At 42.4% G+C, this 27,101-nt stretch overlaps 2 protein-coding genes across 2 annotated transcripts in view; both read left to right on the forward strand.

Annotated features, from left to right (window-relative positions):
- LOC129841065 (fibronectin-like) overlaps window positions 1-17,971 on the forward strand; it is a 52,741-nt gene extending 34,770 nt beyond the window's left edge. The window contains exons 12-13 of the mRNA XM_055909175.1: window positions 17,490-17,592; window positions 17,707-17,971. Of these exons, the coding sequence (XP_055765150.1) occupies window positions 17,490-17,592; window positions 17,707-17,971 (368 nt within the window). The remainder of the gene's footprint in view (window positions 1-17,489; window positions 17,593-17,706) is intronic.
- Window positions 2,107-24,274, forward strand: LOC129841582 (interferon-induced very large GTPase 1-like). The gene is given in 3 exon segments (XM_055909930.1): window positions 2,107-2,381; window positions 17,181-21,512; window positions 21,515-24,274. Coding segments are annotated over 2 exon segments (3,741 nt in total). The 5' UTR covers window positions 2,107-2,381; window positions 17,181-18,103; the 3' UTR covers window positions 21,847-24,274.
- The last annotated feature ends 2,827 nt before the right edge of the window (window positions 24,275-27,101 follow it).

Genomic DNA, 27,101 nt, shown 5'->3' on the forward strand with positions numbered 1-27,101 from the left:
AACCCTCACCCCGTGTGCTGCCTAACCAACGGCTGTGCTGTTGGCCTATGATGGCAGTTAAAGAGGAGAGTCAGAGGCTTCTTCTGATTCATTGTATTTCTTTAGGCAAAGTTTTTAAAAAGTCACTATTTTGCGTGCGGACTAGCCTTTAGCCTATGTTCAGTTTAAGAAGGAAAGAGTGAAGATTCGAAGGAGGATCAAAGGTCAACATTGATAGCTTGGTGCTACTATTATAGATGTTTTATAACAATATGTTTCTTGCCCATGATGCATTTATCAGAGTTACTGACTTCCCAATTAGCCAGATTTGAGTAACTTACATTGTGGTGCTGAAACTTGACGAAGCAGCTGCAGCAAATTCAATCTTAAGTGGACAGCTCATGGCGCTGAAAGTAGGCAAATTCCAGTAGGCATTTGTCCTCTCAACATCTTCATTTTAAGTGGACTCTACTAACAACTAGAGGGATTTGTAATGGAGCCTGTTTCTTCCTATTTAAGAAATAAGAGGTAGGCGTTCCTGTTTGACCGAAGAATTTAGGCTATAGGCTGCTATATCCATAGTTTTGTTAGTCGATTCCTCCGCCCCCCATGCACTCTTTAAATAGTCTACCTCTCTATCAGTGAAGGGCTGTTAAGTTAAAACCAAGACTCGAATTGAGGACGTATGAGAGGTCCTTCCGTTTATGAAAGAAAATGGCTAAAAGCACAACCTAACCCTTGTAAGCTTAAGATTTTGAAGAAAACAAAACAATCCGATTATATAAAGTGATCTATAAGAGGCTTTGGTCCGTAATGCTGGAAGCTGTAAAATACATTGGAAGACTTGACTCCAATGCATATATGGATATCATTGTTTTGATTCTTTGACATTCAGACTGAGCCACAACCTTCTATATTTGAGGAGACAAAGATAGACTTTGCTTGGGAATTAATCTAATTCTGTCACTATCAATTGATTATGCTATTCACTTTCTGTACAATATAAGATGTTTAAACCCAGACAGCTTTTAGGGAAACCCTTGTGATCTTCTCTCGTTGGGTTAAACCATGGAAGAAGAGTAGCCAGCAGTTAAAGCTTACAGTTTTCTGTGTCGGTAGACCTACTCTGTCTGGGTTGGAAAGGTAGACCTACTCTGTCTGGGGTGGAAAGGTAGTCCTACTCTGTCTGGGGTGGAAAGGTAGGCCTACTCTGTCTGGGGTGGAAAGGTAGGCCTACTCTGTCTGGGGTGGAAAGGTAGGACTACTCTGTCTGGGGTGGAAAGGTAGTCCTACTCTGTCTGGGGTGGAAAGGTAGTCCTACTTTGTCTGGGGTGGAAAGGTAGTCCTACTCTGTCTGGGGTGTAAAGGTAGTCCTACTCTGTCTGGGGTGGAAAGGTAGGTCTACTCTCTCTGGGGTGGAAAGGTAGTCCTACTTTGTCTGGGGTGGAAAGGTAGTCCTACTCTGTCTGGGGTGGAAAGGTAGTCCTACTTTGTCTGGGGTGTAAAGGTAGTCCTACTCTGTCTGGGGTGGAAAGGTAGTCCTACTCTGTCTGGGGTTGGAAAGGTAGTCCTACTCTGTCTGGGGTGGAAAGGTAGGTCTACTCTCTCTGGGGTGGAAAGGTAGGCCTACTCTGTCTGGGGTGGAAAGGTAGTCCTACTCTGTCTGGGGTGGAAAGGTAGTCCTACTCTGTCTGGGGTGGAAAGGTAGTCCTACTCTGTCTGGGGTGGAAAGGTAGGCCTACTCTGTCTGGGGTGGAAAGGTAGTCCTACTCTGTCTGGGGTGGAAAGGTAGTCCTACTCTGTCTGGGGTGGAAAAGTTGGTCTAACTTTGGAAAGAACCACGCTCAGATTCCTAATGATGTTTCATTCTTTTGTGTTTTGCTGAAGGGAGGTCCATCCTTTTTTATTCGGACAGGTTCGATTTTCTCCATGTAACCCTTATTATCAATAACGTTCACTCGTTTACAAATCCAACTTCTGTTGTGTGACTTCTGTTTTGAGCTTTAATCTTCCCATATCAAAATAAATCGCAAGCTGGCCTTTTCTACTTTTCATCTACTATTCTACTTTTCTTCCTGCAGTATATTTCTGGAGTTAAACTGTAGCCCTGACAGTAATGTATTTTCCCTTAGTACTTCCTGCTCCAGACCAGCTGACTGTTGACTCAGTGGACACCACATCAGCTGCTGTTAGCTGGAACCAGCCACCAGGATTGGACCAAACCCAACATCATTACCAGATCTCCTACCACTGTCCAGGGACAGAACCACACATCACTACCACATCTTCACACAGCATCACTCTCTCTGACCTGCAACGTGGTACTAAGTACTCTGTCACTGTCTGCACTGTGCTGGAGAATGGAACGCAAAGTCAACTGGTGTCAACAACCCTCACCACAGGTAAGGAATTACCCTACTTAAGTATTATGTCTGATGTTATCAAAATCACTCATGTAAATGAACAAATCATATTGGATGTGTCAGCATGGGATGTGAACAGTATCGTCACTGATGATAAATATATGATGGTGAATTCCTCAGATCTCATCATGCAGTTTGGTGCTGAAATCAATTAACAGTGATTATGATATGTAAATTCATGTTTTCTTCCATTTCTGTGAGTCATTATGTCAAGGAGTTGATCTGCCTCTGCTTGCTTTAACTTAGTTACTACAGTGTAAAACACTTGTTATTGTGGAAAGTATTCATATTGTCATTCATATATTTTTGGGGGGGGAGGGGGCGTGGCGTCAACAATTTAGCAGAGACACAGCACCGTTGCTACAGTCGCTAGTCTACACACGCCTTGCAGAGGTCTTCACATTTTGCTGCCTTAAAATGTTGTCTCAAAAGGGAATAAATAGATTTTTTACACAACCTACTCAACATTTTCAAAGTGAAATAAAAATATATTATATGTTGCTAATGGAAAAACAATAACAAACCTGTCTTGATGTCTTCACATCCCTGAATGGAAGCACCTTTGGCTGAGAGAACAGCTAGGAATTGTAATATTAATACGTTACAGCCTAGTTTGTTAAATAGCCTGCCCCATATTTGTTAAATATGTTCAACATATTTGCAGTCCACATTGTTCTAATTGCATTGCTTTGCACCTTTCATATTTATTTTGATCCTGACAGACTACCCACAACATGATGCTGCAACCACAATACTTGTGTTGTATTGGATTTGACCCTGTAGTTTTTAAAAAGTGTCTTTATTTTCTGTCTTTTCTTGCAGTATTACTTAACAGCCTTGTTGGAAACAGAATGGATGATTTGGAGTGGATTTTTTAACACCTTCTTTTCACTTTGTCATACAAGCCAGTAAAAAAATACATTACAGACAAAATACCTCACAGTTTACATACATTTGAAACATTAACCTGTGTGTGTGTGTGTGTGTGTGTGTGTGTGTGTGTGTGTGTGTGTGTGTGTGCATCTACTCTACATTAATAAAAGTATGTGGACACCTGCTCGTCTAACATCTCTTTTCAACATAATGGGCATTAACATGGAGTTGGTCCCCCCTTTGATGCTATAACAGCCTCCACTCTTTGGTAGCCTTCCACAAGCTTCCCACAATAAGTTCTGTGAATTTTGGCCCATTCCTCCTGACAGAGCTGGTGTAACTGAGTCAGGTTTGTAGGCCTCCTTGCTCCCACACGCTTTTTCACTTCTGCCCACACATTTTCTATAGGATTGAGGTCACGGCTTTGTGATGGCCACTCCAATACCTTGACTTTAATGTCCTTAAGCCATTTTGTCACAACTTGGGAAGTATGCTTGGGGTCATTGTCCATTTGGAAGACCCATTTGCGACCAAGCTTTAACTTCCTGACTGATGTCTTGAGATGTTGCTTCAATATATCCACATAATTTTCCTACCTCATGATGCCATCTATTTTGTAAAGTGCACCAGTCCCTCCTGCAGCAAAGCACCCCCACAACATGATGCTTCCACACCCGTGCTTCACGGTTGGGATGGTGTTCTCCGGCTTGCAAGCCTCCCCATTTTTTCTCCAAACATAACGATGGTCATTATGGCCAAACAGTTCTATTTTTGTTTCATCAGACGAGGACATTTCTCAAAAAAGTACGATCGTTGTCCCCATGTCAGTTGCAAACCGTAGACTGGCTTTTTTATGGCGGTTTTGGAGCAGTGGCTTGTTCCTTGCTGATCGGCCTTTCAGGTTATGTCGATATAGGACTCGTTTTATTGTGGATATACAGTGGGACAAAAAAGTATTTAGTCAGCCACCAATTGTGCAAGTTCTCCCACTTAAAAAGATGAGAGAGGCCTGTAATTTTCATCATAGGTACACTTCAACTATGACAGACAAAATGCGGAGAAAAAATCCAGAAAATCACATTGTAGGATTTTTAATGAATTTATTTGCAAATTATGGTGGAAAATAAGTATTTGAAAAACGAGTTTTAATGACTCCAACCTAATTGTATGTAAACGTACAACTTCAACTGTAGATGACCAGCAGGGTCAAGTAATAAACACAATGGTTGTAGAGGGTGGAACAGGTCAGCACCTCAGGAGTACATGTAATTAGCTTTTTATAGCCAAGCTTTCAGAGGTCGAGACAGCAGGGGAGAGAGAGAGAAAAAGACAGAGAGACAGAGAGAGGGTAAACAGCAGGTCTGGGAAAAGGTAGCACGTCCGGTGAACAGGTCAGGGTTCCATAACCGCAGGCAAAACAACAGAAACTGGATCAGCAGCATGACCAGGTTGATTGGGGATGGGGACATCCAGGACTCATCAGGCCAGGTAGTCCTGATGCATGGTCTTAGGGCTCAGATGGGAGAATACCTAAGATCACACAGGACACCACATAAGACAGGAGAGTTACACCAGATAGGACAGACTGACCCTAGCCCCCCAGCACATAGACTATTGCAGCATAGACACTGGAAACTGAGGTTTAGGTACACTGTGACAGGCAGGATATAACCAGGCAGGCTATAACCCCACCCACTTTGCCAAAGCACAGCCCCCACACCACTAGAGGGATATCAACAGACCACCAACTTACTACCCTGAGACAAGGCGTGAAGATCTCCCCCACTGCACAAGCCAAAAGGGCACAAAACCGGACAAGAAGATCAAGTCAGTGACTCAACCCACTCACGTCGAGTATAGCGAAAAAAGTCTGGAACAACGTGATACACCCCTTCTAGGGATGGCATGGGAGAGCACTACTAAGCCATTGACTCAGCCCCTGTAGTATGGTTAGAGGCAGAGAATCCCATCGGAAAAGAGGGGAGTCAGCCAGGCAGAGACAGCAAGGACGGTTTGTCACTCCACCTTCGCAGCCCAGGGCCAGACTACACTCAATCATAGGACCTGCTGATGAGATGAGTCTTCAGTAAGGACTTAAAGGTTGTTACAGAGGGTAGTGCGTATGGCCCAGTATATCATTAGGGGCAAGCTTCCTGCCATCCAGGACCTCAATACTAAAACAACGTGTGTATCTCTAATAATTTGATATCAATGAGATGGGCACATGTAGTAGTTACAGAATCTAATATACAGTGCATTCGGGAAAAAATTCCGACCCTTATACATTTTGTTACATTATTCTACAATGGATTCAATTGTTTTTCCCCCCTCACCAACCCACACACAATACCCCATAATGACAAAACAAAAACAGGTTTTTAGAATTTTCTGCAAATTTATACAAAGTAAGAAACAGAAATATTAAAATGTACATTACTATTCAGACCTTTTACTCAGTACTTTGTAGAAGCACCTTTGGCAGCGATTACAGTCTTTAGTCTTCTTGGGTGTCATGCTACAAGCTTGGCACACCTGTATTTGGGGAGTTTCTCCCATTCTTCTCTGCAGATCCTCTCAAACTCTATCAGGTTGGATGGGTAGTGTCTCTGTACAGCTATGTTCAGGTATCTCCTCAGATTTTTGATTGGGTTCAAGTCCAGGCTCTGGATGGGCCACTCTAGGACATTGAGACTTGTCTCGAAAACAGTCTTGTGTTGTCTTGGTGTGCTTAGGGTCGTTGTCCTGTTGGAAGGTGAACCTTCGGCCCATTCTGAGGTCCTGAGCGCTCTTCCACCACCATGCTTCACTGTAGGGATGGTATTGGCCAGGTGAGGAGCGGTGCCTGGTTTCCTCCAGACGTGATGCTTTGCATTCAGGCCAAATAGTTAAATCTGTGTTTCATCAGACCAGAGACTGTTTCTCAGTGTCCGAGAGTGCTTTAGGTGGCCTTTGGCAAACTCCAATTGGGCTGTCATGGGCCTTTTACTGAGGAGTGGCCACTCGTCTGATTGGTGGAGTGCTGCTGGAAGGTTCTCCCATCTCCACAAAGGAACTCTGGAGTTCTGTCAGAGTAACCATTGGGTTCTTGGTCACCTCCCTGACCAAGGCCCTTCTCCCCTGATTGTTCAGTTTGGCCGGGCAGCCAGCTCTTGGTGGTTCCAAACTGTTTCCATTTTAGAATGATGCCACAGTGTTCTTGGGGGATCTTCAATGCTGCAGAAATGTTTTGCTACTCTTCCCCAGATCTCGACAATTCACCTCATTTGTGGCCTGCTGGAGGTCATTTTGCAGGGCGCTGGCAGTGCACCTCCTTGCACAAAGGCGGAGGCAGCGGTCCTGCTGCTGGGTTGTTGCCCTCCTACGGCCTCCTCCACGTCTCCTGATGTACTGGCCTGTCTCCTGGTAGCGCCTCCATGCTCTGGACACTACGCTGACAGACACAGCAAACCTTTTTGCCACAGCTCGCATTGATGTGCCATCCTGGATGAACTGCACTACCTGAGCCACTTGTGTGGGTTGTAGACTCCGTCTCATGCTACCACTAGAGTGAGAGCACCGCCAGCATTCAAAAGTGACCAAAACATCAGCCAGGAAGCATAGGAACTGAGAAGTGGTCTGTGGTCACCACCTGCAGAATCACTCCTTTTTTGGGGGTGTCTTGCTAATTGCCTATAATTTCCACCTTTTGTCTATTCCATTTGCACAACAGTATGTGAAATTTATTGTCAATCAGTGTTGCTTCCTAAGTGGACAGTTTGATTTCACAGAAGTGTGATTGACTTGGAGTTACATTGTGTTGTTTAAGTGTTCCCTTTATTTTTTTGAGCAGTGTATTTTTTCTCCACAAAACTACCTCAAAACTAACTACATACTTCCATTCGTTTCTATGGGTTACCTTCAGATGAGTTCCACAACGCTTGTGCGGGTCCTAGAGCAAAATGGAGAACACAATCGTGTTTGCGAGAGTCATAATAGTTTTTAGGCCGTTCGTCAAAACGTTTGTGAGAAAACCGATGGATTTTGGATTCTGCTTTAGAGCAGATTTCTGCAGCATTAGTAAGATGTGATCAATACATGTGGATGATTTCATTTCTGTGCTGTTTGTAAATACCCTGGTAGGTTGCCTGAAACCTGAAACAGGTTGCATGCACTTGTTACATCTAGAAGCTTTTTCTTGAGTGGACAGTTTGATGAAAGCCAGTCAATATTTAGGTCACAGAAAATATACATCTCTGTTCATATCACGTACTGTACATTATTAAGAATTCCACACATATGATGTAGATGCTGACTGTGTCACGTTCGTTGGAATGAATGGACCAACGAGCAGCGTACTTAGAGTTCCACATGTTTAATAAATATGAAACTCACCAAAAACAATAGAGATGAAAACAAAACATGACTTTCTGGGCTGCTCACAGATAGCTACACACAAACAAGATCCCACAAACAACAGGTGGGAAAAGGCTGCCTAAATATGATCCCCAATCAGAGACAACGATAGACAGCTGCCTCTGATTGGGAACCATACCAGGCCAACAAAGAAATAGAAAACATAGTTTGCCCACCCTAGTCACACCCTGACCTAACCAAATAGAGAATTTAAAGGATCTCTAAGGTCAGGGCGTGACAGTACCCCTCCCGGCCGCAAACCTCAACCTATAGGGGAGGGTCCGGGTGGGCATCTACCCTCGGTGGCGGCTCCGATACGGGACGCAGACCCCGCTCCGCCAACTTCGGTGGCGGCCCCTGGTGTGGGGATCGTCGCCGGAAGCTCTGGACTGTGATTCATCGCCGGAGGAATCGAACCGTGGATCGTCGCCGGGGACTCCGGACCGTAGATTGTCGCAGACGGCTCCGGACTGTGGATCATCACTGGAGGAACCGGACCGTGGATCGTTGCCGGAAGCTCCGGACCATGGATCGTCGCCGTGGACTCCGGACCGTAGATCGTCGCAGACGGCTCCGGACTGTGGATCGTCACTGGAGGAACCGGGCCGTGGATCGTCACCGGACACTCCGGACCATAGATCGTCGCATGAGGCTCCGGACCGTGGATCGTCGCCGGAGGAACCGTACCATGGATCGTCGCCGGAAGCTCTGGACTGGGAACCGTCGCCGGAAGCTCCGGACTGGGAACCGTCGCCGGAAGCTCCGGACTGTGAACCGTCGCCTGAGGCACTGGACTGGGAACTGTCGCTGGAAGCCTGGTGCATGGGGCCGACACTGGTGGTACCGGACTGGTGACACGCACTTCAGGGTGAGTGCGAGGAGCAGGCACAGGACGTACTGGACTGGGGAGGCGCACTGGAGGCCTGATGCGTGGGGCCGGTACAGGTTGCACCGGACTGGTGACACGCTCTTCAGGGCGAGTGCGAGGAGCAGGCACAGGACATACTGGACTGGGGAGGCGCACTAGAGGCCTGATGCTTGGGGCCGGTACAGGTGGCACCGGACTGGTGACACGCACTTCAGGGCGAGTGCGAGGAGCTAGAACAGGACGTACTGGGCTGTGGAGGCGTACATCAGGGCGAGTACGAGGAGGAGACACAGGACGTACCGGACCGGGGAGGCGCACTGGAGGGCTGATGTGTGGGACCGGCACAGATTGCACCGGACTGGTAACACGCTCCTCCAAACGCCTGCGTTGCCACATACTCCTCGCCAACTCCATTCTCCGGTATCCCTCCTCGCACTGTTCCATTGACTCCCAGGCGTGCTCTGGCACTCTCCCTGGGTCGACCGTCCACCTCTCTACCTCCTCCCAGGTTGTCTCTGGTTCACACCTCGGCTCCGCCGACCACCCCAAAACATTTTTTCGGGCTGTCCTTTGGGCTGTCTTTGTGGCCGCGAACCCCGGCGTCGTCGCTGTTGCTCCTTCGCTGCTTCCATGGCAGGCTTCTGTCTCCTGCCATGATTTCGTCCCACGTCCAGGATGTCCTCCACTCCTGGCTTTCCTCCCAGGCCCAGGATCTCTGCTCCTCCTGGGCACGCTGCTTGGTCCGTGGGTGGTGGGATCTTCTGTCACGTTCGTTGGAGTGAATGGACCAAGGCGCAGCGTACTTAGAGTTCCACATGTTTAATAAATATGAAACTCACCAAAAACAATAGAGAAGAAAACGAAAAGTGACGTTCTGGGCTGCTCACAGGCAGCTACACAAAAACAAGATCCCACAAACAACAGGTGGGAAAAGGCTGCCTAAATATGATCCCCAATCAGAGACAACGATAGACAGCTGCCTCTGATTGGGAACCATACCGGGCCAACAAAGAAATAGAAAACAGAGATTTCCCACCCTAGTCACACCCTGACCTAACCAAATAGAGAATTAAAAGGATCTCTAAGGTCAGGGAGTGACAAACTGGTAGCACTTGATGGTCTATAGAAACTTACCACAAGAATATGTTTTAAGTGAGGCAGGTGAATCTGTAGCCATATTACTTCAACAACATTTGACATGAGATATTCTCTAAGCTTTACAGGAATATGACCCTGGATATACACTGAGTGTATAAACATTAGGAACACCTGCTCTTTCCACAACAGGGGAATCCAGGTGAAAGCTGTGATCCCTTAATGATGTCAAATCCACTTCAATCAGTGTAAATAAAGGGGAGACAGGTTGAAGAATGATTTTTAAGCCTTGAAACAATTGAGACATGGATTGTGTACATGTGCCATTCAGAGGGTGAATGGGCAAGACAAAACATTTAAGTGCCTTTGAACCGGGTATGGTATGAGGTGTCAGGCGTACCGGTTTGAGTGTGTCAAGAACTGCAAAGCTGTTGGGTTTTTCAAGCTCAACAGTTTCCCGTGTGTATCAAGAATGGTCCCACCTAAAGGACATCCAGCCAACGGCAGGCCATGAATGGGTCATTGATGAAAGAGGACAAAGGAGGCTGACACAATTGTGCAGAGCAACAGACGGGCTACAGTTAGTCAACTGACAGTCCAGTACAATGTTGGTGCCCAAAGACCCATAAAAGAATGCACAACTTGTCGTACCTTGACACGATTGGGGTATGGCAGCTGATGACCTTACAGAGTTCCACTTCTTTCAGCAAAAAACAAAAACTGCGGTTGCACTGGGCTAAGGAATGAAAACACTAGACACTGGAGAATTTAAAAAACATTGCCTAGTCTAATGAATCCCGGTTCCTGCTGTGTCACGCTGATGGTAGGACTAGGGTATGGAGAAAACCACGTAAGGACACACTGTACATCCATCATGCCACGTGTCAACATTGCAGGATCGTTCTGGTGTTGTGATGGTGTGGGCTGTGTTTTCATGACACACATTGGGCCCCTTGAGAAAAGTGAAGCAGCAATTGAATGCCACAGGACATCTGAACGTCACTGCCGATCAGGTGCGTCCCTTCATGGCAGCAGTGTATCCATCTGCGAATAGATTTGTTCAGCAGGATAATGCCCCATGTCACAAGGCTAGGATTGTCCAGGAATTTTTCCACGAACATGACAGTGAATTCAGCTTACTACAGTGGCCTGCCCAGTCACCAGATCTCAATCCAATGAGATTGAATGAACTATTCAGTGTAGAGATCCACTACCAGCCAACTGTGGGAAGCATTGGAGTCAGCCTGGGCCAGCATCCCTGTGGAATGCTTTCGACACCTTGTAGAGTCCATGACCCAACAAATTGAGGCTGTTCTGAGGGCAAAGGGGGTGCAACTCAATATTGAGTAGGTCTTCTTTATGTTTTTTTACCACCTTTCTGTGTTGCTTGATAGTTTGTTATTACTTTACTGGGAGAAGACATGACCGTGGTATTTATTTGAGCTGATAGTGCAGCGTGAACTGCTCACAGTGGGTTTTCTACTAGGGCAAACCATCTGTGTTAACAGTATAAATAAAGTTCATAGGCACATGATTACTGCTGACAGTAGCTGTAGGATAAAATTAAGTTACTTACATTATGATTGACAACACACCTGGGAAAGTGTACATTTGCAGCAGCATTATGACAGCTCAGCGACACAATGGTAGAGATTATCTGAGCAGGGCTTGGGTCACTGATAAGTCATTGTCTCAACACGCTCTTGAAATGCGACAGGGTCCCGTCACCAAGATGATTTCGATGGACTCCGTCATTCCTGTAGAGCATCTTCTGTTTCCAAAAGTTACCTATAAAAGTTCTGCCAACAGGGCTACAGTAGTCTTTTAGCCAGATGTGTAATGACAGTAGCCTGCTGAATCTTGCCCCCTATTCAGACAACACTGTAGTGAGCAGAACCTAAGCAATCGGCATCAGTTAATAGCTAAGTGAGAGCATTCACAGCCAACCGCTCAGACCAGCTCCAGTTAGCCTTTATTTTCTGGTCCTAGTTCTCCGGATTTAGTGACAAGTAGTTATTTTCAATAGATGCACCACCGGGTGGATTAGCTGTCATCTTGATATTTAAGAAAATGCTACCTATGTAACCTAGCTACTGGACCTCGGGGCAGACATAATCATGATCATATAGCAATATCGTGTAGCTATATGAAGTCATGTAGCTCCAGAATCTCAGAATCAATCAAATGTAACTTCGTAGCAGCAGAGGATCATTCTCCCATCATGGGTAAAACTGTGACCAAATGAGAAGCAGGATCAGCGTCAATGCAGAATTGGGTGGCCCATAGCTCAGAGCTAGCCGGCAGCGTTGACAAAGGAGCTAGAGCCGTGATGAGTTCCAGTATATTGTCATCAGTTGCTAGCATCAATGTTGATCAGATGCTTAGCCTGCAGGCAGCGTAACATGAAAGAAAGGACAAAGCAGTGCTAGTTCTAGTGATGACGACTGATGTTCCATGCTAATTATTTTATCTAGGGTTGTATGAGAGTACGGTTAACATGCCAGTGTCCATAATGCAAACAGAACTTAAGAGATCATGCTTAAAGTTTGGGGGTAGAAGCTGTTAATTAAAGGAGCCTTCTGGACCTAGACTTGGCGCTCCGGTACTGCTTACCGTGCGGTAGCAGAAAGAACAGTGGGTGTCTGGAGTCTGACCATTTTTAGGGCCTTCCTCTGACACCACCTGGTATAGAGGTCCTGGATGGCAGAAAGCTTGGCACCAGCGATGTACTTGGCCGTACACACTAACCTCTGTTGCGCCTTACGATCGGAGGCCGAGCAAATTCCATGCCAAGCGGTGATGCAAACAGTCAGGATGCTCTCGATGGTGCAGCTACTAAGCTGTATTGAATTATTATAAGAAGGTCAAACCAAGGATAATTTTGCAATTTGATTTTGAATTTTAAGAACCCTTGAAGTATCAAAGAAATACAAAAAAATGTTGGTCCTTACTGCATTGCATAACAGATTCTACACATGGAACAATGAGTCCCCCCAAAAATAGAAATGAAGTCTGTTCTGAAGTGTCTGTCCTATATCTAAGAGATATACGAAAGATTAGGAAACATAATTTAAACCCTTATTTTTGGCACTGAACAGTCTATATATATATACAGTGCATTCGGAAAGTATTCAGACCCCTTACGTTTTCCACATTTTGTTACGTTACAACCTTATTCTAGAATAGATTTTTTTTAAATTCCCCTCATCAAATTACACACAATACCCCATAATGACAAAGCAAAAACAGGTTTTTAATTTATTTTGAACATTTATTAAAAAATAAAAAAGGTAAATAACATTTACATGAGTATTCAGACCCATTACTCCGTACTTTGTTGAAGCACCTTTGGCAGCAATTACAGCCTTGAGTCTTCTTGGCACACCTATATTTGGGGAGTTTCTCCCATTCTTCTCTGCAGATCCTCTCAAGCTCTGTCAGGTTGGATTGGGAGCGTCGCTGCAGAGCTATTTTCAGGTCTCTCCAGAGATGTTTGATCGGGTTCAAGTCCGGCTCTTCAGAGACTTGTCCTGAAGCCACGCCTGCATTGTCTTGGCTGTGTACTTAGTTGTCCTTTGCCCCAGGTTGTCATCAAGGATCTCTTTGTACGTTGCTCCAGGCCTGTTTGGTGGAGTGCTTCAGAGATGGTTTTCCTTCTGGAAGTTCCCATCTCCACAGAGGAACTCTGGAGCTCTGTCAGAGTGACCATCGGGTTCTTGGTCACCTCCCTGACCAAGACCCTTATCTACCGATTGCTCAGTTTGGCTGGGCAGCCAGCTCTAGGAAGAGTCTTCGTGGTTCCAAATGTCATCCTTTTAAGATTGATGGAGGCCACATGACTTGGTTTTTGCTCTTACATGCTCTGTGAACTGTGGGACCATATTTCATTTTTTTAATATAATAGATTGCAAACATAAAAAAAAAAAATTGTTTAGTTTTTCTCATTATGGGGTATGAGGAAAAAATAAATATTAATCAATTTTAGAATAAGGCTGTAACATAACAAAATGTTGAAAAAGAGAAGATGTCTTAATGGTTTTCAAATGCACTGTACTTCCATTCATTTTTTCAACTGATACTGGGGGACCTTCAGACGAGAGCAAAACGACTGACGTGTACGTCTTCGCGAGAGTCTCACCTTTGCACAGAGCAGGCATCTTAGTGTGTAGCCCAAACTGTTCGGACACTACAGACAGAAGTTGGCAGATTGGCTGTACCGACTTCAGACGAGTCTTCAAAACGGAGAACACCATCATGTTCGTGAGAATCATCTTTCCATAGAGGGGTCATTGTAGTTTCTAGGCCAAACCGTTCAGACGCTACAGATGATTATGTGAGAAGACTGATTGTTGGGATGTCTCATGGTCTAACAAACACCGCTCTAGCTCTGTCACCTTGAGACGTATCCAATGTAAAATAACATATCTCTAGTTTAAACTGATAGATTTTTATGGGGATGTTTTTTTTTTACACTCATTAGATTTCCGCGGAGGCGCGGACATCGACCTCAGGGTTTTTAATTAAATGTTTAAAACCAATGTCTGGTGTCTTGATGGAAACATTGCTTTTCTTCTTACCTTGCATGTGTTTATATTTACTGTACATTTTATCCATTTAGCAGATGCTCTTATCCAGAGAGACTTAAAGGAGAAATGTGGGTTAAGTACCTTCCTCAAGGGAACATTGACAGATTTTTCACCTAGTCGACTCAGGGATTTGAACCAGCAACCTTTTGATTTCTGGCCCAAATGCTCTTAACCACTACGGTATGGATACATTTATGTTTATCATTATATAATATGGTAAACATTTAACAGTTAAATTAGACATGGATGCAGCTGTCTATTTTGGGGGGGATGAAGATCTCTGAAATGCAGTGTAATGAAGTAACTTTTTTTGTCTCATGTTATGTTGTGAAAACAGTTTTCATTGGCACACAACTCCAAATTATTTTGATTTGCTAAATCAATTGCTTCTAGCCGAAACAGTCACCTTACCTTGATTCATAAAACCAAAATTGCTACTGTCATTAACGTGGTTCTTCAATAATTACACATAATACTTGGATGAACATTTGGTGTCCAGATGTTTAGTTACATCGGGACACTTTCCATCATCAGCTAATCCAGGAAGTCAAGTGACGCAACAACAGCCAAAAGTGCTGAGAAAACGGTGTATGCAAGGATTGTCCAGAATATTTTTGGTGTCTCATTCGACTAACCACTGGCCTTGTGGTTAGTGTCCGGCCTGTGATTGGTAGGTTGGGAGTTGGATCCGAGTCACACCAAACAGTGTAAAACTGGGACTAAATGAGTCTCTGCTTGGCACTCAGCAGTAAGGAGACTAAATGAGTCTCTGCTTGGCACTCAGCATTAAGGAGACTAAATGAGTCTCTGCTTGGCACTCAGCAGTAAGGAGACTAAATTAGTCTCTGCTTGGCACTCAGCATTAAGGAGACTAAATTAGTCTGCTTGGCACTCAGCATTAAGGAGACTAAATTAGTCTCTGCTTGGCACTCAGCATTAAGGAGACTAAATTAGTCTGCTTGGCACTCAGCATTAAGGAGACTAAATTAGTCTGCTTGGCACTCAGCATTAAGGAGACTAAATTAGTCTCTGCTTGGCACTCAGCATTAAGGAGACTAAATTAGTCTGCTTGGCACTCAGCATTAAGGAGACTAAATTAGTCTCTGCTTGGCACTCAGCATTAAGGAGACTAAATGAGTCTCTGCTTGGCACTCAGCATTAAGGAGACTAAATTAGTCTGCTTGGCACTCAGCATTAAGGAGACTAAATTAGTCTCTGCTTGGCACTCAGCATTAAGGAGACTAAATTAGTCTGCTTGGCACTCAGCATTAAGGAGACTAAATTAGTCTGCTTGGCACTCAACAGTAAGGAGACTAAATTAGTCTGCTTGGCACTCAGCAGTAAGGAGACTAAATGAGTCTCTGCTTGGCACTCAGCATTAAGGAGACTAAATGAGTCTCTGCTTGGCACTCAGCATTAAGGAGACTAAATGAGTCTCTGCTTGGCACTCAGCAGTAAGGAGACTAAATTAGTCTGTGCTTGGCACTCAGCATTAAGGAGACTAAATGAGTCTCTGCTTGGCACTCAGCATTAAGGAGACTAAATTAGCCTGCTTGGCACTCAACATTAAGGAGACTAAATGAGTCTCTGCTTGGCACTCAGCATTAAGGAGACTAAATTAGTCTGCTTGGCACTCAACATTAAGGAGACTAAATGAGTCTCTGCTTGGCATTCAGCAGTAAGGAGATATATTGGTGGTAAGGCCCTGTGATAGACTAGCATCCTGTCCAGGGCGTATACTCTACCTGTACATCAAACTGCCTCACACTACACAAACAGGACCTGTTATTGTACCTTTATTCCATGCTGTAATGTATAGAGATACTGATATAGATCTAGAAACAGGACATGTTATTGTACCTTTATTCCATGCTGTAATGTATAGAGATACTGATATAGATCTAGAAACAGGACATGTTATTGTACCTTTATTCCGTGCTGTAATGTATAGAGATACTGATATAGCTCTAGAAACAGGACCTGTTATTGTACCTCTATTCCATGCTGTAATGTATAGAGATACTGATATAGATCTAGAAACAGGACATGTTACTGTACCTTTATTCCATGCTGTAATGTATAGAGATACTGATATAGCTCTAGAAACAGGACATGTTATTGTACCTTTATTCCATGCTGTAATGTATAGAGATACTGATATAGATCTAGAAACAGGACATGTTATTGTACCTTTATTCCATGCTGTAATGTACAGAGATACTGATATAGCTCTAGAAACAGGACATGTTATTGTACCTTTATTCCATGCTGTAATGTACAGAGATACTGATATAGTTCTAGAACCAGGACATGTTATTGTACCTTTATTCCATGCTGTAATGTATTGTATAGAGATACTGATATAGTTCTAGAAACAGGACATGTGATTGTACCTTTATTCCATGCTGTAATGTATAGAGATACTGATATAGTTCTAGAAACAGGACATGTTATTGTACCTTTATTCCATGCTGTAATGTATAGAGATACTGATATAGTTCTAGAAACAGGACCTGTTATTGTACCTCTATTCCATGCTGTAATGTATAGAGATACTGATATAGTTCTAGAAACAGGACATGTTATTATACCTTTATTCCATGCTGTAATGTATAGAGATACTGATATAGTTCTAGAAACAGGACATGTTATTGTACCTTTATTCCATGCTGTAATGGATATTTTGTTGGTGTTGCAGTAAAATGGCAGTAAAATTACCCTACCTTATCTGATATCATAATAGCTCCCTTAGGAGTTAAGGAGCTCAATGGATTCACAGCTCAAACTGTATATGAATTCATTTGCTTGCTTCCATTTCTGTGAGTCACTGTGTCTCAGAGATGGTCTGCCTCTGCTTGTTTTAACTTCATCCATAGTACAGTGTAAAACACCTGTTAGGGTGCTTTTCTGCTACACGTTGAAGAGGATTTGTTATCATGGCTCTCTTTTCATTTCTATTCACAGGACCTTTTCTCAGGGAGCTGTTGTCAAAGACTGGAATAGAAGATCATTATGAAAACAAGCTGACGTTAAGTTCTGTCCTTGAGATAAATGCTGATACTACATCAGATGAACCTCTTACCACTATGCAGTCACTTCCAGGGGCCTTCCTGAAGAAATTAATGATGGCAAATGTGAATGCTAGGAGTGTGAAATGTCTGACCACTGGCCAGGAGGTTTCCTATTGTGGTGTAGACAACCTGACCACTGACACTGATACCAGCAATGTAATTAATCCACTGGACCTGATAACTGCCCTGTTTCTGTGTTCAGATGGTTTCCTGCAGCAGGAGATGGTCCAGAAAATGTCCATGTGTCAGTTTGCTGTTCCTCTGCTGCTGCCCAACTGTGACACAAAACAAATCACTTTGATGCTGTGGGCTTTGAGGGACATAGTGAGGAAATTTAGACCCTCTTCCCAAATGGCCACAAATGCTTTTGTGGAGGACAGACTTGTTGTCTCTGATATTCCTATGGTGTCCTTTGTTAGGTTAGGAGAGAGCAGCTTGTCCAAGTCTCAGATTTTGAACAAGTTGCTTAGTAACCCTCAACAGTACCATGACACATTTGTTCATCATGATATGGAATGTGGAGATGTCCCTCGTCAAATCTCAGATGGTCTGGTTGAAATCAGCTGGTACTTTCCATGTGGGAACCGAAACATAGACATGTTCACTAAGCCTGTGGCGGTGGCCAATCTCAGAGGAGACATCAGGTCCTTTGAAACACAGTTCTCCTTTCTGTGTCAAACATGAGCTGCAGTTTACATTTTCATTGATGATTTTGAGGCAGATCTCAAGGTTTTGGATGGAAAAATCACAAAAACAGAGTTATTTCTGGTTGTCAATTCTCAGAAAGAAACATTCAGGGTGGACACATTGAAGAAAATGATCACAAACTACAGTATCAACCCAACAAATGTGATTGTGAAGAAGAAGCAGAATGATGCAGAATTTGTCAAAACCCTGCAGTCATCTGTAGGTGACATCATCGAAAAAAGTAAAAACAGATTGACAATTGAAAACATGGCTACCGTGGCTTGTCAGAGTAAGATTCTGATTGATGAAGACAGTGATGAGTGTCAGAGTGCCAGGAAGATGGCAGATAAAATCACCAGTAACATCAAAGACACAATTACATTCAAAGACCAACAGCTACCCTTACAAGGAACAATCTGGAAAGAGCTTTCCCAGTTGGAGAAAGAGACGTGTAGACTGAGGAAAGCAGGGGATCAAAACATTGAACACTACAAGAGCTCTCTGAAGAAAAAGGTGGAAGAGCTGAGAAAGAAACAATATACATTTGACATGTCAGATGTAATGGCAAGCTTCATTTTAGGAATGTCAAAATCAGGACCTGAGCGATCCTATTTCCTCAAATGGATGCGGATAAATCTGGACAATCTCTCACGGCAGAACCTGTCTGGTTTGCGGGACCGGTACAAAAAGCTTTGCCAACATTCTCAGGAGAAAAAAGACGAAATTAAAGATTTGGATAAGCAATTATCTGATTGTTCCTTGGGTCTTGAACACTTCCTGCGTGAGTTGGGCCAGTTATGTGAAGCTGCCTGCTCCCTCCCTGAAGACAGTCCTCAAAGGAAACAGATGGAGCATCTCCCTGGATTGTGTGCTCAGATGCTGTTGGATTGTTTCCCCATTGAGCTTGTGGATGGAGATGCATCAAATATCCCTCTGAAATGGATATCAGCTGTTCTGACTCAGCTTCATACTCTTGTGGACTCTAACAGCAAGATCCGAGTTGTTACAGTTTTAGGGGTCCAAAGCACTGGGAAGTCCACTCTCCTCAACACCATGTTTGGGGTCCAGTTTGCTGTCAGCAGTGGAAGATGCACCAGAGGGGCCTTCATGCTACTGATTAAAGTCAACAAAGATTTCAAGGAGGAACTGAAATGTGACTTCATCATGATCATTGACACAGAGGGGTTGAAATCACCAGAGTTGTCTCAACTAGATGATAGCTATGAACATGACAATGAACTGGCCACACTGGTGATAGGACTCAGTGATGTCACTATCATCAACATCGCCATGGAGAACTCCACAGAGATGAAAGACATTCTACAGATTGTTGTTCATGCTTTTATCAGGATGCAGGAAGTGGGGAAGAAGCCAGTATGTCATTTTGTGCACCAGAATGTGTCAGACATGTCTGCACATGACAACAACATGAGAGAGCGGAAGAAGTTGTTGGAACAGTTGAATGAAATGACCCAGGCAGCAGCCAGAATGGAGAAGAAGGAGAATATCACCAAGTTCACTGATGTGATGGAGTATGATCCAGACACAAGCTGCTGCTACATCCCAGGACTCTGGCATGGGACTCCCCCGATGGCTCCAGTCAATGCAGGCTACAGTGAGGCTGTGTACAACTTCAAGAAGACCTTGATGAAAGATTTCAGAATCTGCCAGAGAAATGATGACATGACACATTTCCTGAAGTGGACACAAACCTTGTGGGAGGCAGTGAAATTTGAAAAATTCATCTTCAGTTTCAGAAACAGCTTGGTTGCAGATGCCTACTCCAGATTATGCTCTGAGTACAATGGTTGGGAATGGGCCTTCCAGAAGGAAATGTATAGATGGATGATGAGTAGTGAAACTAAAATATCCAATATTGGAGTGACAGATCAACATCCCCAGAGGTCCATAAGAGATGTGCTACAAGACTTAATTATAGAAGCATCTGGGAAACTGTCAGAGGGAGAAAAGGAAATCCAAGACAATCTAGTAAAATACTTTGAAAAACAAGATGGCCATGTCAATCTGGTGGAAAAATACAAGGAGGATTTTGTGTCCAGCGCTAAAACACTGAGAAAGGAGATAGAAAACACGGTGAAGAACAAATTAAATGGATTTGTTGAAATCAAAGAGGGAATGACAGAACTGGACATCATCAAAAGATCTCAGACAAGTACAATGGAAAAGCAGGTTCTGACTCTGCTGCAGAACTGTAGACAGAAAAAATTTGTTTTATCAGATGAGGCCCTCAGTGAAGAGTTTGAAAACATGTGGAGGAAAACTCTTTCTGATATACACTTCAATGGACTCCCAAGTAGAGATGTGGCTCAAGATGCCTTCCTCATGTTACGTGATAATCTGACAACGAGGGGGAGTCATGTCAACAAGATGGTGGTTGGAAACAGTCTGGTGGATTGTGGGAGAAAAGCCTTTGTTGTGGAATCAGAGAGTTGGTGGCAGCAGGCTAAAAACATAGCAAAGTACGATGATCCGAAATATCACTGGAAAAAACTACAAGACCTCTGTGATGACATCATAACAAAGTGTCAGGAGTTTGTAACCCAGAGGGTGAAAAGCAAAACAGATTACCATGGCACTCACATCAAAGAACTGCTTAGAATAATTGAAAAAACATTACAACAACACACACAAGTTAAAGTCAGTGAGGAATGTGAGGTTTCTCTCAAACAACACATCTGTGGCAGAGCAGCCAGAGAGTTCCAGAAGATGCATAATGATTTTATTGAAGTTAATGACCCACGGAAGTGTCTGGAACTGTCTAAGAACAAGTACCTTACTGAGTTCAGAGACTTGTTTCATAACCGAGACCAGTGCCTAAAGAAAGCTGAGGAGTTCACAGAGCTCTGTCTAGAGCCAGCTGTACAGGCTTATGTGACCAAAATGATTGGTCCTGATGTGGTTGATGAAGTGAAGACAGGTGAAGGGTCAAAGGATTACAGCACCCGAGGGGCTTTCCAGTTCTCCATTTTTAAACAGCTCCTGATGGATGGAGAATATGAGAAATATAGAGAGTACATTAACCATTATGAAAGGTTTGTAAAGGACTGGCTGTTTGACCAAATTGTCCAACAACTGTCAGAGGAGAACAGTCTTAAGAAACTAGAGATAAAACATCTGTCAGAGATAGTCCAAATCATAATTGCTGCCATTTCAAATGTCCCCAGTAAAGCTACTGTAAATGATATCAAGATGTTCATTGGCAATATTTGCAATGTCCTTGGAGAGAAGCTTGTCTTTCCCAAAGATGCTCTGGATTCCATTCTGATGCTTATTCTTCAAGATGCAAACACAAAGCAGTTTGCTCTTTACCTCACAGAGTTTGTGAGAGAAATGGAGCAGTCACTGGCAGCTGAGTACGACAAGGGAGGAGACATCAAAGAGAGACTCAGATCTCTTCCATTCAAGCCTCAGGACGAGATGTTCACCAGTCTGTTTGGCTGTGGAAAACAATGTCCCTTCTGTGGTGTACCTTGTGAGGCAGGGGGGAAAGAGCACTCCGAACACCATGCCTCCATTCACAAGGTATCTGTGGTTATAGGGATCGTTATTCACATAAATTAGTAAATGAGATATGTTCATCTCTTGTGGTTAGTGACGGTACATTCTCCAATGCCGAGACTGGAGGAACATTTCACCCCTGCAAGGACTACAAGACACATTACCCTGACTGGATCATAACTGGAGATTCCAGTATGGATGCTTCAGACTACTGGAAGTATGTGATGGCCACATTCAATGAGAGAATCGCTGAAGACACAAATGCACTCCCTGCTGATATCCCAGAGGGCTGGAAGGCATTAACAAGTGATGATGCAAGGAGAAGCTTGAAAAAGTCATTCAACATGGAATAAAGAACAATATAATGAGTTGTTAACCAAAACCATGATTGACTTTTCATAGAGTTATGACGTTTTAGCAATTTACAGATTGAAACGAATAGCATTTTCTAATCAGATGTAGATGTAAGCAAAGTGCTTTAAGCAAATTCAGAAGTCCTACAAATAAGAAAAGAAAACATGAACACCAACAGGTTAACCAACAGATTCACAGTGTTTTACTTGATAATGTCCATAGATAAACACAATACAAAAGGTAACTAAGGAGCTAGTCTAGATAAACACAATACACAGGTAACTAAGAAGCTAGTCTAGATAAACACAATACACAGGTAACTAAGGAGCTAATCTAGATAAACACAATACACAGGTAACTAAGGAGCTAGTCTAGATAGACACAATACACAGGTAACTAAGGAGTTAGTCTAGATAAACACAATACACAGGTAACTAATGAACTAGTCTAGATAAATACAATACACAGGTAACTAATGAACTAGTCTAGATAAACACAATACACAGGTAACTAAGGAGCTAGTCTAGATAAACACAATACACAGGTAACTAAGGAGCTAGTCTAGATAAACACAATACACAGGTAACTAAGGAGCTAGTCTAGATAAACACAATACACAGGTAACTAAGGAGCTGGTCTAGATAAACCCAATACACAGGTAACTAAGGAGCTAGTCTAGATAAACACAATACACAGGTAACTAAGGAGCTAGTCTAGATAAACACAATACACAGGTAACTAAGGAGCTGGTCTAGATAAACACAATACACAGGTAACTAAGGAGCTAGTCTAGATAAACACAATACACAGGTAACTAATGAACTAGTCTAGATAAACACAATACACAGGTAACTAAGGAGCTGGTCTAGATAAACCCAATACACAGGTAACTAAGGAGCTAGTCTAGATAAACACAATACACAGGTAACTAATGAACTAGTCTAGATAAATACAATACACATGTAACTAAGGAGCTAGTCTGACATTGTTAATTTAGTTTCAATTATAATAATTATATTCTGTCATTTACTTACCATCTAACCTATGGCTTGATAGGTCCCTGTTACATCACAGATTAGTGATTCGAGTGGACTGCATGGTTCAGTGGGAAACAGTTCGCTTGGCTTTTGTTTTAATTTGTATTTTTATTGTGAAAAGCTGCATTTCTTGTTTCATATAGAGTTATTTACTGCACCTTAATAGTGATTTGTTCAGTGACGTGGCCGGTTTTGAAGTTATTTCCCAACGTCCTCAATTTCAAAGTCAATTATGATTTTATTTTTGATGATGTTGATGATTTTATTTTTGTAGTTGATGATGATGATGATGATGTTGATGATTTTATTTTTGCAGTTGATAATGATGATGATGATGATGATGATGTTGTTGATGATTTTATTTTTGTTGTTGATGATGATGATGATGATGATTTTATTTTTGTTGTTGATGATGATGATGATGATGATTTTTTTTTTATTGATGATGATGATGATGTTGATGAAAAAAAAATTCTGCAGTGAACAGACATATTTACAGACATATTGTGAAATAATTATTATTATGTTCACTTGGAATCTGTTGTCGGCTATACCATTTTAATCAGCTGAGACACTTAATACATTCATCCTATAGTAATAAAAAAATCCATAATTGGCCACTAGATGGTGGTGTTGGTATGTGGAAATGTAAACAGACCAATTGCTTAAAAATCCCTTCTCTCCTTGTCTCCTCCCTTGAATCCTCACTGATTGGCAGATGACTGAATTTTAGACGACTGAGAAAGAGCCAAAGTGTATAAGGGTAGAGTTGTGTGTTGAATAAAATAACTAGTCATTGGTTCTATAGTTTTGAAGACCGAAATATAAACCTATATATTCTCAATTATTATAATCCTATATATACCCAATATACAGTATGTATCCAGTATATTCTATATAGTATATGCATGCACTGTGTGAATCAGTAGAATGTAAATACTGTGTTGGAATCCTCACTCCTGTTCAGAAATCAGAAACCACACTTAAAACGGTCACAGACAATCTGACAGAGAAATTCCTCTAGCTGCTCATTCTGGACCAGTGAATACACTGACCAAGACATTCTGAAACCTGAGTTGTTGACCAGATAGAACCATGTTTTAGTAAGTACCATGTCAATGCTCATAGTAACATGTTAGCTGTCTGTTAATTAAACATCATGTTTATGCCATATTTAAGTGGTTTTCACATGTCAACTCTATAATTATCGGTTGTAGTAACGAATGAGGAACTATCGACCAAATCAAATGTACTGTAGGGGTGGTTTTAGGCCCACCAATTGTGTGTGAGTTGGCAACATAAAAAGCATGTAGATCCTGACATTGTCAAGGTGTTTGTTGAAGTGCAACCCTTCCACGTGGTGTATTAAAATAATATTGGACCTGGAGAACCTATCATAGATTCCTTGAGTCGTCTCATCACTCCTCTATGAATCTGAATTCAATATTTAATCTTCAATTTAAATCCTGGATTTGAAAAACAACCAAACAGTGTTTGCACTACTTGTTTACTAGATTGATTCTCTTTAATAATCACAACTAGTCATCACACCAGTAGTGGTGTGTGGGTAAAATCACTGGGTAAGCCATATTACAACCTATGTGTTGTGATAATTGCATTGTTTGCTCTATAACCTGTTAGTTCATATGCCTTGACACAGAGATATATAGGCCTAAAGGCTGAGACAATAAGAAGACACAGTGGCTGAATAGATTCAAGTACACCTTTGTTTCATCATAAAACCGGATAGCAACCTATGTCCACTGATCACACAGATAACTCGGTTCACCACCATCATTGTTCTCCTGTTCTTCAGACATCTACACTACTATAACAGGTCAGTTATCTGGTGATAGTATAGTGTTCTGACATCTACACTACTATAACAGGTCAGTTATCTGGTGATAGTATAGTGTTCTGACATCTACACTACTATAACAGGTCAGTTATCTGGTGATAGTATAGTGTTCTGACATCTACACTACTATAACAGGTCAGTTAACTGGTGATAGTATAGTGTCCTGACATCTACACTACTATAACAGGTCAGTTATCTGGTGATAGTATAGTGTCCTGACATCTACACTACTATAACAGGTCAGTTATCTGGTGATAGTATAGTGTTCTGACATCTACACTACTATAACAGGTCAGTTAACTGGTGATAGTATAGTGTTCTGACATCTACACTACTATAACAGGTCAGTTATCTGGTGATAGTATAGTGTTGTGACATCTACACTACTATAACAGGTCAGTTATCTGGTGATAGTATAGTGTTGACATCTACACTACTATAACAGGTCAATTATCTGGTGATAGTATAGCGTTCTGATATCTACACTACTATAACAGGTCAGTTATCTGGTGATAGTATAGTGTTCTGACATCTACACTACTATAACAGGTCAGTTATCTGGTGATAGTGTTCAGACATCTACACTACTATAACAGGTCAGTTATCTGGTGATAGTATAGTGTTCTGACATCTACACTACTATAACAGGTCAGTTATCTGGTGATAGTATAGTGTTGATATCTACACTACTATAACAGGTCAGTTATCTGGTGATAGTATAGTGTCCTGACATCTACACTACTATAACAGGTCAGTTATCTGGTGATAGTGTTCAGACATCTACACTACTATAACAGGTCAGTTATCTGGTGATAGTGTCCTGACATCTACACTACTATAACAGGTCAGTTATCTGGTGATAGTGTTCAGACATCTACACTACTATAACAGGTCAGTTATCTGGTGATAGTATAGTGTCCTGACATCTACACTACTATAACAGGTCAGTTATCTGGTGATAGTGTCCTGACATCTACACTACTATAACAGGTCAGTTATCTGGTGATAGTGTCCTGACATCTACACTACTATAACAGGTCAGTTATCTGGTGATAGTGTTCAGACATCTACACTACTATAACAGGTCAGTTATCTGGTGATAGTGTCCTGACATCTACACTACTATAACAGGTCAGTTATCTGGTGATAGTGTTCAGACATCTACACTACTATAACAGGTCAGTTATCTGGTGATAGTATAGTGTTCTGACATCTACACTACTATAACAGGTCAGTTATCTGGTGATAGTATAGTGTTGATATCTACACTACTATAACAGGTCAGTTATCTGGTGATAGTATAGTGTCCTGACATCTACACTACTATAACAGGTCAGTTATCTGGTGATAGTATAGTGTCCTGACATCTACACTACTATAACAGGTCAGTTATCTGGTGATAGTATAGTGTCCTGACATCTACACTACTATAACAGGTCAGTTATCTGGTGATAGTATAGTGTCCTGACATCTACACTACTATAACAGGTCAGTTATCTGGTGATAGTATAGTGTCCTGACATCTACACTACTATAACAGGTCAGTTATCTGGTGATAGTATAGTGTCCTGACATCTACACTACTATAACAGGTCAGTTATCTGGTGATAGTATAGTGTTCTGACATCTACACTACTATAACAGGTCAGTTATCTGGTGATAGTATAGTGTTCTGACATCTACACTACTATAACAGGTCAGTTATCTGGTGATAGTATAGTGTTCTGACATCTACACTACTATAACAGGTCAGTTATCTGGTGATAGTATAGCGTTCTGATATCTACACTACTATAACAGGTCAGTTATCTGGTGATAGTATAGTGTCCTGACATCTACACTACTATAACAGGTCAGTTATCTGGTGATAGTATAGTGTCCTGACATCTACACTACTATAACAGGTCAGGTATCTGGTGATAGTGTTCAGACATCTACACTACTATAACAGGTCAGTTGTCTGGTGATAGTGTTCTGACATCTACACTACTATAACAGGTCAGTTATCTGGTGATAGTATAGTGTCCTGACATCTACACTACTATAACAGGTCAGTTGTCTGGTGATAGTGTTCTGACATCTACACTACTATAACAGGTCAGTTATCTGGTGATAGTATAGTGTTCTGACATCTACACTACTATAACAGGTCAGTTATCTGGTGATAGTATAGTGTTCTGACATCTACACTACTATAACAGGTCAGTTATCTGGTGATAGTATAGTGTTCTGACATCTACACTACTATAACAGGTCAGTTATCTGGTGAAAGTATAGTGTTCTGACATCTACACTACTATAACAGGTCAGTTATCTGGTGATAGTATAGTGTCCTGACATCTACACTACTATAACAGGT

This window comes from Salvelinus fontinalis, chromosome 42, assembly GCF_029448725.1.
Source record: "Salvelinus fontinalis isolate EN_2023a chromosome 42, ASM2944872v1, whole genome shotgun sequence".
NCBI classification, from domain to species: domain Eukaryota; kingdom Metazoa; phylum Chordata; class Actinopteri; order Salmoniformes; family Salmonidae; genus Salvelinus; species Salvelinus fontinalis.